The sequence below is a fragment of the Aplysia californica genome, unplaced genomic scaffold, assembly GCF_000002075.1.
Source record: "Aplysia californica isolate F4 #8 unplaced genomic scaffold, AplCal3.0 scaffold00307, whole genome shotgun sequence".
NCBI lineage: Eukaryota > Metazoa > Mollusca > Gastropoda > Aplysiida > Aplysiidae > Aplysia > Aplysia californica.
The window spans coordinates 291,375-307,021 of NW_004797577.1; the positions used below are offsets into that span (position 1 = coordinate 291,375).

Here is a 15,647-nt window from a genome sequence, read left to right on the forward strand (position 1 = left end):
TGGGCGGGGCTTGGAATTTTCCTATATTTTGTCTGTCTTGTTTGTGGTTGGTGGTGCTTCTGTAGCAAGGAAGATTCAACTCTGGGATTTCAGGGCTTGTTTGTTAGTTTTCCACCTTTTTTCCCCTCATCCTGACTGCACCCTCGGTGGCCAGGCTAGCACGAAAGAGCTATTTCGCCAAAGAAAATCTATTAAGAAAGGAAACATATTGTCACCCCCATCCCCTCTCTAGATTGGCGTATGGCACCCCACAGGCAGGGGAGTTAAAGAGGCAGCAAAGTACTGTTTATTCCCCCCCTCTCTTCTTTGTTTGTTATGTTACTCTCTAGTAACACTTCTAATTGTCATTCTTGTTGTGAGTGGGTGGTTGGCGGGTGCTCTGGTGTGGTTTGCTTCTTCTTTCCTATCAAAGATCTATCGTCCTTATCTCCCCTTCTTCTTTTTTATGTTTGTTGCTCTCTTGTCACACCTCTAATGTTCTGGCACTCATATGACCTTATGCAGTTGCGAGTGCCGTAAAACCTCTACTAAAAGTAAAATTTCTGGTTGTCTTAGACAAGTGGACGTCTTAGTCAGTGTCATTATGATATAGAAAAAGATGCAAGGGGGGTGGGGTGGGGGGGAGATGGTTTTTTTGTGCAGGTGCTTGTCTTGGACAGGTGGCCGTTAGAGTTAGAGTAAGTTCGACGATATTTTTCTCCTTTTTATGGGACGATTCCTCTGGCGCTGACCAGATGACAAAGACATGTGGTTACTTGAGGGAGGCATTGCACTGCCAAGAGCGAAATGCTCGCAGCTAAAGAGATTTGAAAACAACAACAACAACATGGGACGCTCAGTTTGTAAGCCTATTGTGACTATCTTTTGCTTTTATATGAACTTATTGTGTTGCATGTGCTGTAAAACTCTTACTAAAACAAACAAAATCATAAGTAAAATATAAATTATACAGAGATATCTAAGCCTTTCCCTATTTCTCTCTGTCCCCAGGCTGCTTGTGTCGGGCGAGCTGCAGGGCAACGAGGGAGAGTACTTACATTTCATTGACGGAGAGCGCACCGTGAAGGAGTTTTGTGGCCAGGTAAGTCAGTGTGCCAGGAGACTGCCGCAGGGTGATGCTGTCTAGATGCCTGCTCTTTGAACACGCCGGTACAAATGAATGAACAAAGTTTGTTTGGTTAACCGTATCGGTGACCTGGGGTCATTTTGTACCCCCAGGCTTGTATTCTTCACATTTTAGAATACTTCTAGTGCGAAGATCTCTTTGAAACTTTCAGTATTTTTCAAAAAATCATTTTGACAGACTGCTACGCAAAGCGGTCAGATCGGATTAATGAGTAAATTACCTCTTTGGAAAGTGGTGGCACAGAGTTCCCCACGTCGTATGGATACAATAGCAAAACACGACGTACGGATAGGGCTAATATTGTATTGATATTTTTCAGGTTAAGACTGATGTTGAGAAGCTGTTTCACTTTATATTTTTAAAATTCATATTATAATAGGTTCATGTGAGTCTAAGAGGAATATATTCATACCCTGTGTAAATATAAGTTTGTCTATGAAGACCGTATCAGGATGCTTCAGCTTATTTCATGTTGGTCACTAGGCACTGGAATTGAAGATATCGGCTGAAAGTCAACACACTCTTACTAAAACTAAAGTGTTATTATTATTATTATTATAGATTTTATTATTATTATAGTTTTTATTATTATTATTGTTTTTATTATTATTATTATTATTATTATTATTATTATTATTATTATCTTTATTTTTTTATCATTGTCATTATTATTATTACTATTATTATTATCATTTTAATTATTATTTTTATTAATATTATCGTCATCATTATTATTATTATTATAATCATTATTATTATTATTATCATCATCATCATCCCTTGCAGGAGGTGGAGCCAATGGGCAAGGAGAGCGACCACATCCACATCGTGGCGCTGGCCCGGTCGGTGGGCGTGCCGGTGGCCGTGGAGTACATGGACCGCGAGGGCAACAAGTGCAACCTGCTCAGCTTCAGCCCGGGGGAGGGCGGGGAGGGGGGGCAGGAGGCCCAGCCGTCGCTCTTCCTGTTGTACCGGCCGGGGCACTACGACATTCTGTACCCCTTGTGAGGTTGTCTCCTTCTCTTCGTCCTCGTTGTTGTTGTCGTTGTTTGTTGTTGTTGTTGTTTGTCCCCTGTGGATAGTTTAAAAATTGAGAGAGATATGATGATGATGTTGTTGTTGTTGTTGTTTGTCTCCTGTGGGTAGTTTGGAAATTGAGAGAGATATGATGATGATGTTGTTGTTGTTGTTGTTTGTCTCCTGTGGGTAGTTTGGAAATTGCGAGAAGTATGATGATGATGAAGATGATGTTGTTGTTGTTGTTTGTCTCCTGTGGGCAGGTTTGGAAATTGCGAGAAGTATGATGATAATGATGTTGTTGTTGTTGTTTGTCTCCTGTGGGCAGGTTTGGAAATTGCGAGAAGTATGATGATGATTATGCAGATGATATTGTTGTTGTTGTTGTTGTTGTGAGAAGTATGGTGAGTTTCTGGTTTTTTGATTTACTTAACTCATGTAGGACGTAATTTTTTTGGGCAGTTGAAACCATTCGGGTGTAAGCGTAATTGACTTGTAACCCCGTGGGTCATTTTGAGGGTATGAAGATTATATGTTCGGTTTTTTTACAGACCTTGTAGTAAACATTGTAGCAGCATGTTATATATATCATTGGAAAGATAATTGAATGTCGATGTACACTGATGTGCAATTGAAAGGAAGCAATAGAATGGAATAAATGAAACAAACTTTAGACCCTGATCAAATTACCAATAAATGGGTGATATGTCAAAATGTGTTCTTTGTAAGTTACTGATATAATTGTCATATATATATATACGTCTGAGATGAGTTAATGTGCTGACTGTTGATATAGGTCTCCATTTTGTTGATATATGTTGAGCGTTTTGTTGACGGAGGGCTGGAGTGGTAGCCCCCCCCTACTTATTCCCTGTCTCCTGTTCCAATCTCTTATGTGGGTTGTTGTTTTTTTTCTTGGAACAGTGTTGTGTTGTGAGCCAGGTTTTGTTGAAGAATGTTTTTTGTTAAAAACTGAATGATGTCTGATATGTTAAAGCCCTTCTGTCTAGCCCAGACGGATAAGCCAAAAGAACATTCACACATATTTTCTGATTTTGTGAAATAACTTAATAAGGCATTGTATTTGTTTTCGTCTATTTTTGTAATGATATTTTTTGGGGTTGATTATTAATTGGTCTATAAGAATGTGTTTTGGATCACAACTGAATGTGAATGTAGAAGAAAAAGAAACAGCCAGTTTTTGAATATGTTTGTGTGTGTGAGTGTTTGTGTATATGTATTTGTGGTGTGTTTATATATAATGGGTACAGGCATTTGTGTGTGTGTGTGTGTGGGTTTGGGTGGATGTGTGGGTGGTTTGGGGTGGGGGGAGGCGGGGAGAGAATGAAGAGGATATGGAGAAGATGAATTCTACTCTTTGGTGTGCTTTCTTTTACGTATGTATGTACCTTCAGTTGTTTTTGTTACGCATCATTTATGTTGTTGGTTTATTGACCATTCAAGTGCTTGTTAAGTGTGTTGTTTCGGTGAAATGTGATGCCTAGTCGTGATAGGTGACTGTGTCTCTCATTGTTCTGAAGTCGCACGTGATGATGCTTTTTGTAGTTGCAGAAAGTTCAAATATTGAGTGGCTACCTCCCCGGAACGGTGCCACTGACTGTAGTGTCTTTAGGCCATTCCCAAAGGGGGGACATTTTTCGTTCAAGCACAGTAGAATTGTAAATGGGCTGATTCATCAATGTCACGCTCATAACTGTGTCTGATCTCCAACAGGGAACTGCTGCTTTTTCTTTCCTAATCCTTACTATTGTCATTTTTCCTCTACTTCTTTTGTATGTTTGTCACACTCTTGTGACCTGCTATTTACGGGGTGCCTTGAAAGTCGAAACAGACTTTGTGCTGTTGAAGCTAGAAAGGTGAGCAGAATTGGCCTGATTCCCTGTAACTGTAAAGAATTCTACTCTCTGTTGACATCCACCCTTTGGCGCTCATATGACCATATGCAGTTGCAAGTGCCGTAAAATCTCTTCTACTTCTAAATAAATATTTAAAAAAACATTGAGTGGATGATTGGAGGGTGCTACTGGTAGGCTCTGCTTTCTTTTCTTCCCATCTTTTGTTTCTGTCTGTTTGTCTTACTTTCCCCCGTACTAAACTTGTTTTTTGTGTTGATGAGCTTCTCTTTACTCACGTGGGTGGTTGGAGGGCGCTGCTTGTACGTCCTACTTCTTTACTTTCCCTCGGTTGTTTCTGTCTGTCTGTCTTACTTTCCCCCAGCACTAAATGACCATAATTGTGTGGATGTGCTTCTCTTTACTCAAACAGACAAACAAAACATTGAATGAATGCTCATACAGTGTGGAGTGGCTATACAAATGAATTACCGTAATAAGCTTCAGTTTGGAAATAACAATTTAATATGGTCTTGTGCTTTCAGCTTTGCATTCTTAATGTTATGGAAACATGTTCTATTCATCTTTGCTGTTTAAAAAAAAAAAGCCGATCTGGCTTATAATTCAAATGTGGAATAGCGTGATTGATACAGCCTACTTACTTGCCTAAATGGACATGCTGGTATCTGGTGTAATGGTTAGGAGCTTCACCGTCATGTGTAGAACATGCGAGTTCCATTCCTGAGTGGGGAGACTGTTTATTGGATATCTTTGTCTTTCTGAGGGGACCTTGTAGCCCTCTCTGAGCCTCTCAGCTGGGGATGGCTCTCCTCACGTCCAGGGTGGAAGTGTCCCGCCAGCCAAATGAACTAAATGGTGTTGATAGGGGTGTAAAACATTTACAACTAACTAGATCTTTTTTTTCTTTCTTTTGGAGACAGAACTTTGTATGTGTATGTATTCATTTACTAGTAGTTTACTTTGGTTAACATTAACACACCAAGTTGCGTTTTCCTTAGAGTTTGGCTGAGTGGTCTATATTGTTGTGTTATGAGCTGAGTTGTCAACATGATAATACATGTATTGGCGGGACTGATTGATCATATTTTATACTTTGTTCTTTTGCGCTAGCCATTTTGTTGTTCAGCTCTGCTGTTAGTGTTCGTCGGTGACAGAGAAATTTCATCTGGAGATTATATCCTGTACCTGTATCATTTTGGTTGGTGAAAAAACAATACATGATGTACGTTGAGAACTTTCCATTTTTGAGTTTTCTGTTTTGTGTTCGATGACTTTGACTGGATGACTTCTGTTCTTGTGATGTCCTTTTCAATTAAACGACGAATGTGTCAGTGTCTTCAGATTCCATGCTGTGTTGTTTCATCTTTCGCCTCAGTAGCTTAGGTCATACATAATTGTACATTGGAGTCTGCTTTATTAATCAGTTGGCGGGTGCTCTGGTGTGGTTTGCTTCTTCTTTCCTAAAAAATCTATCGTCTCTATCTCCCCTCCTTCTTTTTTTGTGTTTGTTACTCTCTTATAACACCTCTAATATTCGGCACTTATAATCTTATTGTGTTGCAAGTGCCATAAAACTCTTACTAAAGCTAAACGAAAGCATGGCTGAACTGAAGAAAATCCAGCAGTCCCTCAGGTTTCCGTCTGACTTGAAGAGGACTCCCCCCAGGGCAGTGCTTCTGACTACTGACTGAAGTGTCTGTAGGCCATTCCCAAAGGGAGGGGGGTATTAACACATGTTCTTAAGCACAGTAGAATTGTAAATGGGCTGATTTATCAATGTCAGTTGTCATGCTCATACTGTTCTGGAACAACATAGGGGGGAACTGCTGCTTTTTCTTTCCTCATCGTTACTATCGTCATTTTTCCTCTACCTCTTTGGATGTTTGTCCTTCTCTTGTGAAATATTTTCTGGGGTGTCTTGATAGTCGAAGCAGACTTTGTGCTGTTGAGACTTGAGACAGAGAGGTGAGCCGAGTAAGCCTGATTCCGTGTTTGGAATTCCCTGTTGACATCCACCCCTTGGCGCTCATATGACCTTATGGAGTTGCGAGCACCGTGAAACCTTACTAAAAAACAACAAAAAACCAGCTGTGAACCATAAGTAAATAGAATCCCCACTTTTTTCCTTCACTATTTGAGCAATTTCTCTAATTGAAAGCACGGCTGAACTGAAGAAAATCCAACAGTCCCTCAGGGTTCGGCGTAACTTGATTGAAGAGCACTCCACTGTGTTATATATTGTGGTTGCATGAAGCGTATTGATACTTTGTCAAGATACTCAGTATGATGAAGTGGGCACTCCGTTAGCTCAGTTGGTAGTATGCTGGACTATAGGGCAGATGGCTCTGGTTCGAATCCCAGACTCGGCTTTCTTGAGCTCGGTTTGTTTGTGGAGTTTTCAAGTGGATGGTTGGCGGGTGCTCTGGTGTGATTTGCTCCTTCTTTCCTATCAAACTACTATCGTCTTTATCTCTCCACCTTTTTTATGTTTGTTACTCTCTTGTAACACCTCTAATCTTCGGCTCTCATACGACCTTATTAGTTATTGTGTTGCAAGTGCCACAAAACTAACGAAAACTAAAAACTAAAGAGTTTTCGAAGCTCTCAACCTACTGTCAGACACAGATAGAACAAACACAGAAAACCCGAAATACCGGGAACGGATAGCTCGTACAATTTACCATTCCCCGACTGATATCTCTTTAATTTTTCATTATCTGTTAACTTGAATTTATGCATGTGTCAAACACATTTGTCAATCCCTGATATAATATATTCTATGTTTGAGTTGTCCAGGGAACTTGCTCAGAACTTGCTCAGGGAAAGAGACCAAGAGGAAGACCAAAATTGAGGTACAAAGACACCTGAACCCAGCTTTTATCTAAGTTTGGAATAGATGTTAGCATCTGGGAAAATATAGCTGAGGACAGGAAAACCATTGAGGAAAACGATAAAGGAAAGAACTATAGATCTAATGCTAAAGAGAAGCCTTAGAAAATAAATTAAATGTACCAGGCTGAGAAGCGCCAACAACGAAAGGAAAACAGCGGAAAAACAGAGCTTCCATCCACGTCACTGACATGCAAGCACTGCGACACAATCTGTATTTCAAACGTAGGAAGAGTTAGCCATGAAAAAAGCTGCACGAAGGCAACCTTGAGACCATCTTAAGATAAATTGACCGTCTGTATAGAGGAAAAGAGCCATACATGTTTGAGTTCTCCATGCCTGACTGTATTTGGCTCAGTGGAGTCCTATTGGAGATGGATGTTAAGTTCAGAGGCCCCACCTTAAATAACCTAATAGTTCTAATACAAATATGTAGTGTTGGGAGGGGCATTAAACCAATACACTTACTTTTTGCTCAATCCTTATGAAGTACCCACCTTGTACAGAAAAACGACCTTTTGACACACCAAAAGATGTTTTAAACAGCAACCATGTCATCGTCATCAACAACAACAATAGGCCCGGCGGTGGCATCTCTTCGGGGAGGATTCAGGGAGGTTGGACTGCCTCACCCGCTACCCAAGGGAGGCGGTGGCCCTGGCGAAGAGCACACTCTTCGGGGCTCCGAACATTTCGAACGGATAGGCTACCACACACACAACAACAACAATAACTCAATAAATAACGGGAACTAACTCAAAAGGTGGATGGCTCATAAACTTTCCCGCCGATAACAAAAAGGGGACTATCCCAAGACTAATGATGAAGAAAACACAAGATTCGGACAACACATCATCATCATCATCATTGCCTTTCTCACCCTGCACCAGGGTATAGGCCACGGACAAACACCTTCCACCTTTCTCTATCCAGGGCTAGCCTCTTGATGTTAATATTATTCCATGTCTTCCCACTTTTCTGTATGGTACATCGATTTCTGTGACTCTCCTCCAGGTTCCACGCGGTCTTCCACTTGATCTCTTACCCTGTGGGTTCCAATCCAAAACTTTCTTTGTTATGCAGCTGCCTGACTTCCTGAGAGTATTGTCTTCCTTCCCAGAATACAATACTTGTTCCCCCGAGCTGAGCTGCTTCTGTCCAGACTGTATGATACTGTATCCAGTGGGTTTCGCTAACTCCTAGTATGTGCAGCCTGTATCTCTTCATCTCTTGTACTATTTGAGAACTCTTTCCTGCTTTACTTTCCCCTCTGTTGTTTCCGCCTGTCTGTCTTACTTTTCCCTGCACTAAATGATCATAGTTGTGTCAATGTGCTTCTCTTTACTCATACAAACATAATACAATCTTTCCTGCTTCATACATGGTGCGAATATTCCACTACGCAATCCGGAGAGACTTGTTCGACAGAGAAGGTTTCGGGTCAGAAGAGTCCTTTCGGCTTTGTCCGCTGTCCTTCATTGTTCCTGCTAATGCAGAAGCTCCTCCTTCTCCCAAGATCGAACAATAAAAAGCCGCGTTTGTCCGTGTTTTTGTAACTTACTGGGTTTTTTTACTGGGTTGGGTAGTTGGCCCTCCCCAAACTGACAATTTTCGGGCGACCAGACCTTTGCACTTTTAGTCGCCTCTTACGATACGCCGTATCACGGCAGGTGTATTCTTTACAACACATGCACATATGTTTTTAAACTTGTACACAAAATGTCAGAGTGGAGAAGCGGACCAAACAGTGGAGTGTGGAGGGACACATCCTTCAGCAGTACAGGGCACACAGGCTCTTTAGAAATAGAAATGTGTAAAAGAGAGAGAGAGAGAGAGAGAGAGAGAGAGAGAGAGAGAGAGAGAGAGAGAGAGAGAGAGAGAGAGAGAGAGAGAGAGAGAGAGTGAGAGTGATGGGGCAAGCCCACACCACTGCAACTACAAGCACAGAATAAATACAACTGGATTACTCCACAAATGTTTACTTCCCTTGCATTTCTGATTTAACAGGGATCTGATATGACAGGACTTTTTCTCTGGTCCCATCTACTTACTTACTTTACTTTTACTTTTTCATCCCCTGTTGTCGTTAAGCGTCGAGGGAAGATGCAGTTTTCTATGGTAGGCCAGCTCCGCAGCTCTTTCAGTTGTTTGAGCTGGTCCCATCATCCCTGTTACTGTTACATCAGGTTTCCACCCTGTTACTGTTACATCAGGTTTCCACCCTGTTACTGTTACATCAGGTTTCCACCCTGTTACTGTTACATCAGGTTTCCACCCTGTTACTGTTACATCAGGTTTCCACCCTGTTACTGTTACATCAGGTTCCCACTGTAATCTAAGCCCCTCCCCCCCAGTAAACATATTGTACTGTAAGTAAGTTTCAGGCCTTCCGTTCTTTCTTTCTTTCTTTGTGGATTCATCCTTCAAGCTTGGTGGGTAATATCTTTGTTTTCGGTTTTCTCAAGGTGTGTCCAATCCACTTCCATTTTTTTCTTCTGATTTCTGTATCTATTTTCTGTTGAGCTGTGTTGGCACTGAAGTGAGCGCCTATAGAAACGATCTACATTATTTTGTTTGCTCTTTTTGTCACTAGTTACTAGTTAGCTTGCAGTAATACACATATATGTATGAGCTAGGTTTTTCGTTTGTTATTGATCTATTGGTAGTCATAATAAGTTAAAAGTCTAAACAACATCAACGAAAGCAGTTATAATTAATTAAAACATTTTTATTTCTGTGGCAAATAGCACTACACAAACGCAATTCTTTATAGCGTATTGTGTGTACTCATTGCTACAGTTGTCTTAAAAAATACAAATTATGTAGTTAACGAAAACACAGAAAACATTTCTAAATCGATACGTACCTAGATAGAACTACTACAACCAATGCTTTTCTACTGGTAAGCACTTGTGTCATAAAATACTGAACAATATTTCTTGCATTGGCAGATAAGTGGAGATAGAGACAGTTACCGTAATAGAACAAGGATGGGGATAGAGAAATGGAGGGGGAGAGGGGGGAGAGAGGGAGGGAGAGAGAGAGAGATAGATAGATAGAGATAGATAGATAGATAGATAGATAGATAGATAGAGAGAGAGAGAGAGAGAAAGAGAGAGAGAGAGAGAGAGAGAGAGAGAGTCAGAGAGGGGGGGGGGGAGACAAAGAGAGAGAGAGAGAGAAAACGAGAAGAGATTTAATAAGGACAATATATATTCGATAGGGCAGAAAACTCAACCGAAACGAGAGCACCCGCCAACCACCCACATCAACGAGCCTAACAACAGTCTAACAGTATCACTGCGAGCCTAACACATCACTAACAGTCTAACAGTATCACTGCGAGCCTAACACATCTCTAACAGTCTAACAGTATCACTGCGAGCCTAACACATCTCTAACAGTCTAACAGTATCACTGCGAGCCTAACACATCTCTAACAGTCAAACAGTATCACTACGAGCCTGACACATGACTAACACAAAATCTATTATCTAACAGATGGGTGCTCCGTCCAGCATGTTCCGGGTGCTGGTGGCCGGAAGTTCAACGACGGTCTTGAAAAAGTCTCCAATGCCGGAGAGCGCGTTGACGCAGACGGTGAAGGGTTGGAGCAGGACATACACCCAGGCTAGGATGAACGCGATGGGCCAGGCCAGGAAGATGAGGATGAGGAGCCAGCAGATCCCCCACAAGAAACAGGCACCGTCTGGTGAAACACGGGGGGGGGGGGGGGGGGGGGGGATGAGTAAAGTTTAAAACAAGCGGCTAGAGCCTTACAACAACACCCGAGAATCCGGCTTCATATCAAGAGGAAGACCAAGAAAGACCTGGCTGGATGGGGTTAAAAAGGTCCTGGAACAAACAAAACTTTTTTTTTTTTGGGGCGCCCCCCTCCTGCCGGGGGGGAAAATTGGCCCCCCCCCCCCCCCCCCTTGGATTTTTTGGGGTCCCGGGGGGGGGAAAAAGTTAAAAAGTAAGCACTTGAAGAGGGTTTGTTTTATTTTTCTTTCCCCCCCCCCCCCCCCCCCCCCCGCCGCCTTCGCGCAACACGACAGTCGCAACCGGCTGTTTTCCTATTCCTGAACTGAAAGACACTTCTGCGAAAACCCGCTTTGACCTCAGAAATTGTGCGCTAAGTCAGTTCAAGTTCAATGAGTCCGAATTGTATGTGCGTGTGTGTGTGTGGGAGAGGTATAGGTACTTAATAGGGTTATCTTTTTCCCCCCATCCCAATAGATATAGATTTACCATTACATGTTTGACGTGTATCTCAAAAGCGTGCTTAGTGCTGAGATCTCACGATGGCCTCAGTCAAAAGCTGCCTTTTTATCTTCAGAAGGCTAGCTTGAGTCCAGTTCTCGAGCGGGGAAGATTCTTTTATCGAGTGATCTCCCTCCTCCGTCCGCTGGTAGTGTATCCAACTCAGCTCGGGTTGGCCCAGACAGACAAGCAAGGTAGAAGAAATCCCCCCCCCCCCCGGTCATCTAAATATTGGCGCTGGGGGTGTAAAACATTTTGTTAGCGTCATTCCACAGACAGCTGCAGTCCTTTATCAAAGTTTTGAGAAAATTAAAGAAAAAGAGAGCGCCGAAGATCAGAACTATGATTTGAGCACTCGTATATCTACAATTAAAAGTAATAAAAGTTGGAAGGAAATAAAGAAACGGAAAGAATCTACATAACGTATTGTTGTTAGATGCCTCTTGATGTCTTTTAATCATTTTAACTAACGTCTTCCCCTCATCTCTCTTACCTTTACCCTTTCCTTCGCCACCAGCCATTTCTACTTTGTACTGCAGTCAGATTCCTATCTGAAAGTAAAATGATGATCTGGTTTTTGCACTTCTGTTAAGGGGGAACTCGGTAGGTATATAACAGTAAATATTATTTTCAGATTTAAAATGAATTATTTTAAAAAAGTAGATGCAAGTAACGTGAATTACCCTTTTTAACTCCCAGTGGAGCATAGGCCATCAACAACATTTCTCCAGCGAAGCATGTCCTGTGCATCCTTTTCGAGCTGTTTCCATGATGTCACCGCCTTTTCCACTTTCGCTTGTACCGCTCGCCTCCATGTCATCTTTTGTCTTCCTGTCTTACGTTTTTCTTGTGGATTCCACGTCAATCAAAGCCAGTCTGGTGATGCTTGTCGGGGGTCTCCTCAAGGTGTGCCCAATCCATTTCCATTTCTTCACCCGTATGTCTTCCTTAACTGGCCTTTGGCTTGTTCTTTCCCACGGTTGAGCATTTGTGACTCGATCGTACCACTTGATCCCCACTATCCTTCTTCGACATCTTTTTATGAAGCTATGCAGTTTTCTTGCTGCTGATGCTGTGAGTCTCCATGTCTCTGAACCTTACTGTAAATCCGAACAGTCTTCACATTTGTTTTGAAGATCCTCAGCTTGGGGTTCAATCCCCGTTCCTTAGACATCCGTATCCAAAAGGCAAGAGCAGCAATCATCGTCCTCAGGAATATTATTCCTGAGGACGATGATTGCTGCTCTTGCCTTTTGGATTACATTGTATTGTGATGGCGAGTTATTTTATATACAGTCCAGCACGCTCATAGCGAAATCGGCGGGACGCAGGAATCTTTTCGTTTTGCACGAATTTTGTTATATGTACGTGTTTTTGAATACAAAGAAATACATGGATAAGAAAAATTATGGCTCTGAAAATATGTTCATTATGTGCGTGTTTTGCTATGTGCTTGTTTCGCTATATGCGTGCTAGACTGCAATTTTATAGTCTATAGGGGGCATTTATTAAGTCTTTACCATGACCATGAAAGAAGCAAGCTAGAATGTTGAAATATTATAATAACCAGAGGCGAAGCGTCTATATAATCAAATAATCACTGCTTCCCTTCCTAATTTTGAAACATTGTCGCAGTCAAATTCACCCATAGACGTAAACCTCATAAATTAAATGTAAAAAGACGTTCATAATCACCAATGAAGAATAGACTATGCCTAACCTTCAAAACCGTTTCATTGCTACAGAAATAGCCTGTTCGCCCCTATCGGGCCACTCCATAAGCAGTCACAAGCTTTGATTAAGTAAGCTTAAAGTGAGGCTGGAAGAGTCAACCAATAGAGTTAAAGGGAACATGTGCATAGCAGTCAGAACTATTTCATTGTCGCATATACCCTGTTCACCCTTTCGGGCCACAGTTATAAGCACCCAGACGCTCTGATTAGGTAAGCGAACTATTACACCGGTCGAGTCTACCTCACAGATGTGAGGGGAACTAACTCCTAATAATCCTTTGACTCCTGCTACTACACTGCTAGTGCTTTTTTTTTCCTCGACTTTTTAACGTCCTATAATCAGATCGTGACCTCGATTATGACACCGGCTCCTGGCCGCGAAAAGCTAGACAAAAAACAGCCAAATGTGAAGTAAAAAATTAGTAATTGGCATGCTCTACCAAAGTGTTTCGGCTGTCTGGTATAACATGCCATTGTAGGGCTGACATCTCTGCTTCTTTCCTTGGTGTTCGTGTGTTCAAATTTAAAGTTAAATTTAAGATTAGTTAGAATAAATATTTAATGAAATACTATCCCGATTATTTTAGCGGTTGAACAAGCATACAACATGAATTCAGGATTTGTTTTCATTCACAACTCAGAGTTGCCGCCTCCAGTGCCAGTAAGATTCTTGTGACTTGTGTGAGTGTGATATCTCCAGGCCCTATCTGGTTCCATTTCACTTTGATTACCCTGTCAAACAAGTCAGCCTTCGCCCCTGATAATAACACTCGCAATGCTACCCCTCTACACCGCCAACCTGCAGTTTTACACACGTTTGCCGTCTTCGATTGACCCCAAAAAGTGTCCTTGAGCATTTGTCATTATAATGTGTGATGACACCTTCACTGCCCCCCCCAAACCCCCTCCCCAAACAAACAAACAAACAAAACACTCGAAAGTTGCACTTTTGCCTTTTTTGACGTTCCAGTATCATGACAGTTTCATGAAAAGGCATTCATCAAGGTAAACAATTATCTACATGTAACATCTCTTTCAAAATTTTCACTGATAACTTTCCTTGCAAATAAATACATTTTGATAACAACATTGAAAACGGCGTTATCTATTGGTATTCAAGAACTATGTACTTTCAATACTCTCAGGTTCACACCGTTCATCACATTTTTCAAAGACTCCACATATAGCTTTCCTGAAAGAAAGAAATCACATCCTCTAAATTTCATCGTTGTAGATATATATGTATATATATATATATATATATATATATATAATATAATCTATTTTTTAAAAAGGGGGGGGGGGGGAGGAGTATCACACCAGAGCCCAGAGTAATTAACCTTTACTACAGTTTATGGATACTGCTCAAGTGCCTTCTACTCCTATCTAGATCTAGATTCTACTTCTACCTCTTCAGACTAGACGCTGACGACATCACAAGACGCCACGGTACTAAAGTCTGAAGTCTGAAGTCAACAAGTGCGATTTTGAACTTGAAAGCATAACGAGGAAAGGAATGCAATTAGCAACCAACAAAAGCTACTGTAGATGGTGATGATGTGTCAATACTCTGATTCTCAACTGCTTTTACCGACGCAGAAAACAGAAGTTAACTGCAGGGAATTCAACACAGCTGGAAAACCAAACAACACAAAATGTACCTGATGATGATAGTAGATCTACCCTTTGCACTCAGTGTCTTTGTAGTAGAGTCTAATGGGATGGACGGCTGTGACTGTAAAAACCAGTCTGCACAACGCCGCACGATGCAAAAAACGGGGAATTCCTAGATTTCTATATAAAACGGTGGAATCAGGTCAATGAGAAAAGTTTGTCCTTCTCAAGAAATTGCACAAAATTTACTTGAAAGAAAATAAATGTAGGCCTACTATCTAATATAGGCCTAATACAGTCGAACCTGCCCTGACGGCCACCTCTATAAGACGGCCACCTGTACAAACGGCCACTTTCCATTCCCCCCCTTGCGTTTTTTCTATATAATTTAACTGCGTAAGACGGGCACCTGTCCAACGCGGCCGCGGCCACCATATTATTATTTTAACACACAACCCCTATTGCACTGAGCAAAAACACCTGTCTTAGACGGCCATCTTAGAGACTCCATTACGTTTTGTCATAAATTGTGCATTGGCCCCTGGCGTTGTGGGCGAGCCGTCATAATCCAATCACTTCTCGTTGTTGTTAGGTAGTCCCTCCAACTGATCATGTTGCGTAGACCCCTCCCACTGTTGACCATTTGGTACCAATTTTCCGCTGCTGGTGAGGTAAGCGTGTGATGCCTCATAACCCATAAGCCCCGCCCAAACCTCATACACAAATCGTAAGTGAGATGAGTGGTCACTGTTTACCCAGTCTGTAACAAAGTAACAATAAGCGTCAACACGAACTTGTGACAGAAGCGTCGCTCGTTCTCCGAGTGGTGACGACCCATGTGTTTGTTTTACCATGGCACTCGGTCTTCCTCGTCTGATACATTTCGTTTTATTGTCACTATGTCACCCTTGCGCAAAATCAGAACAAAGTAAAAATAACAAACAAAATACAAACCAGCAACAACAAAAACAACAACAATGCGGCTACTTTCGATTGGAACTTCAGATGGGAATGGTTTGTTTTCATCTTGATCAGTCCTGCCTAAGACGGCCACCTGTCTTATACGGCCACTTTTCTCCTTGACAATGGGTGGCCGTCTTACACAGGTTTGACTGTATATAGCCTACATAA

At 41.7% G+C, this 15,647-nt stretch overlaps 1 protein-coding gene and 1 long non-coding RNA gene across 2 annotated transcripts in view; one reads left to right on the top strand and one right to left on the bottom strand.

Annotated features, from left to right (window-relative positions):
• Positions 1–3,324, top strand: part of LOC101856440 (ubiquitin thioesterase OTUB1) — a gene marked incomplete in the record, with an annotated part of 13,164 nt that extends 9,840 nt beyond the window's left edge. Inside the window, 2 exon segments of the mRNA XM_013084642.2 lie at positions 991–1,081; positions 1,913–3,324. Of these exon segments, the coding sequence (XP_012940096.1) occupies positions 991–1,081; positions 1,913–2,134 (313 nt within the window).
• A 6,716-nt stretch (positions 3,325–10,040) lies between these two features.
• Positions 10,041–14,644, bottom strand: LOC101852421. The gene is made up of 3 exons (XR_001184984.1): positions 14,564–14,644; positions 11,663–11,720; positions 10,041–10,615 (listed from the first exon to the last, which is right to left on the bottom strand). It is a non-coding gene; the product is annotated as an uncharacterized LOC101852421 (long non-coding RNA).
• Between the last annotated feature and the right edge of the window lie 1,003 nt (positions 14,645–15,647).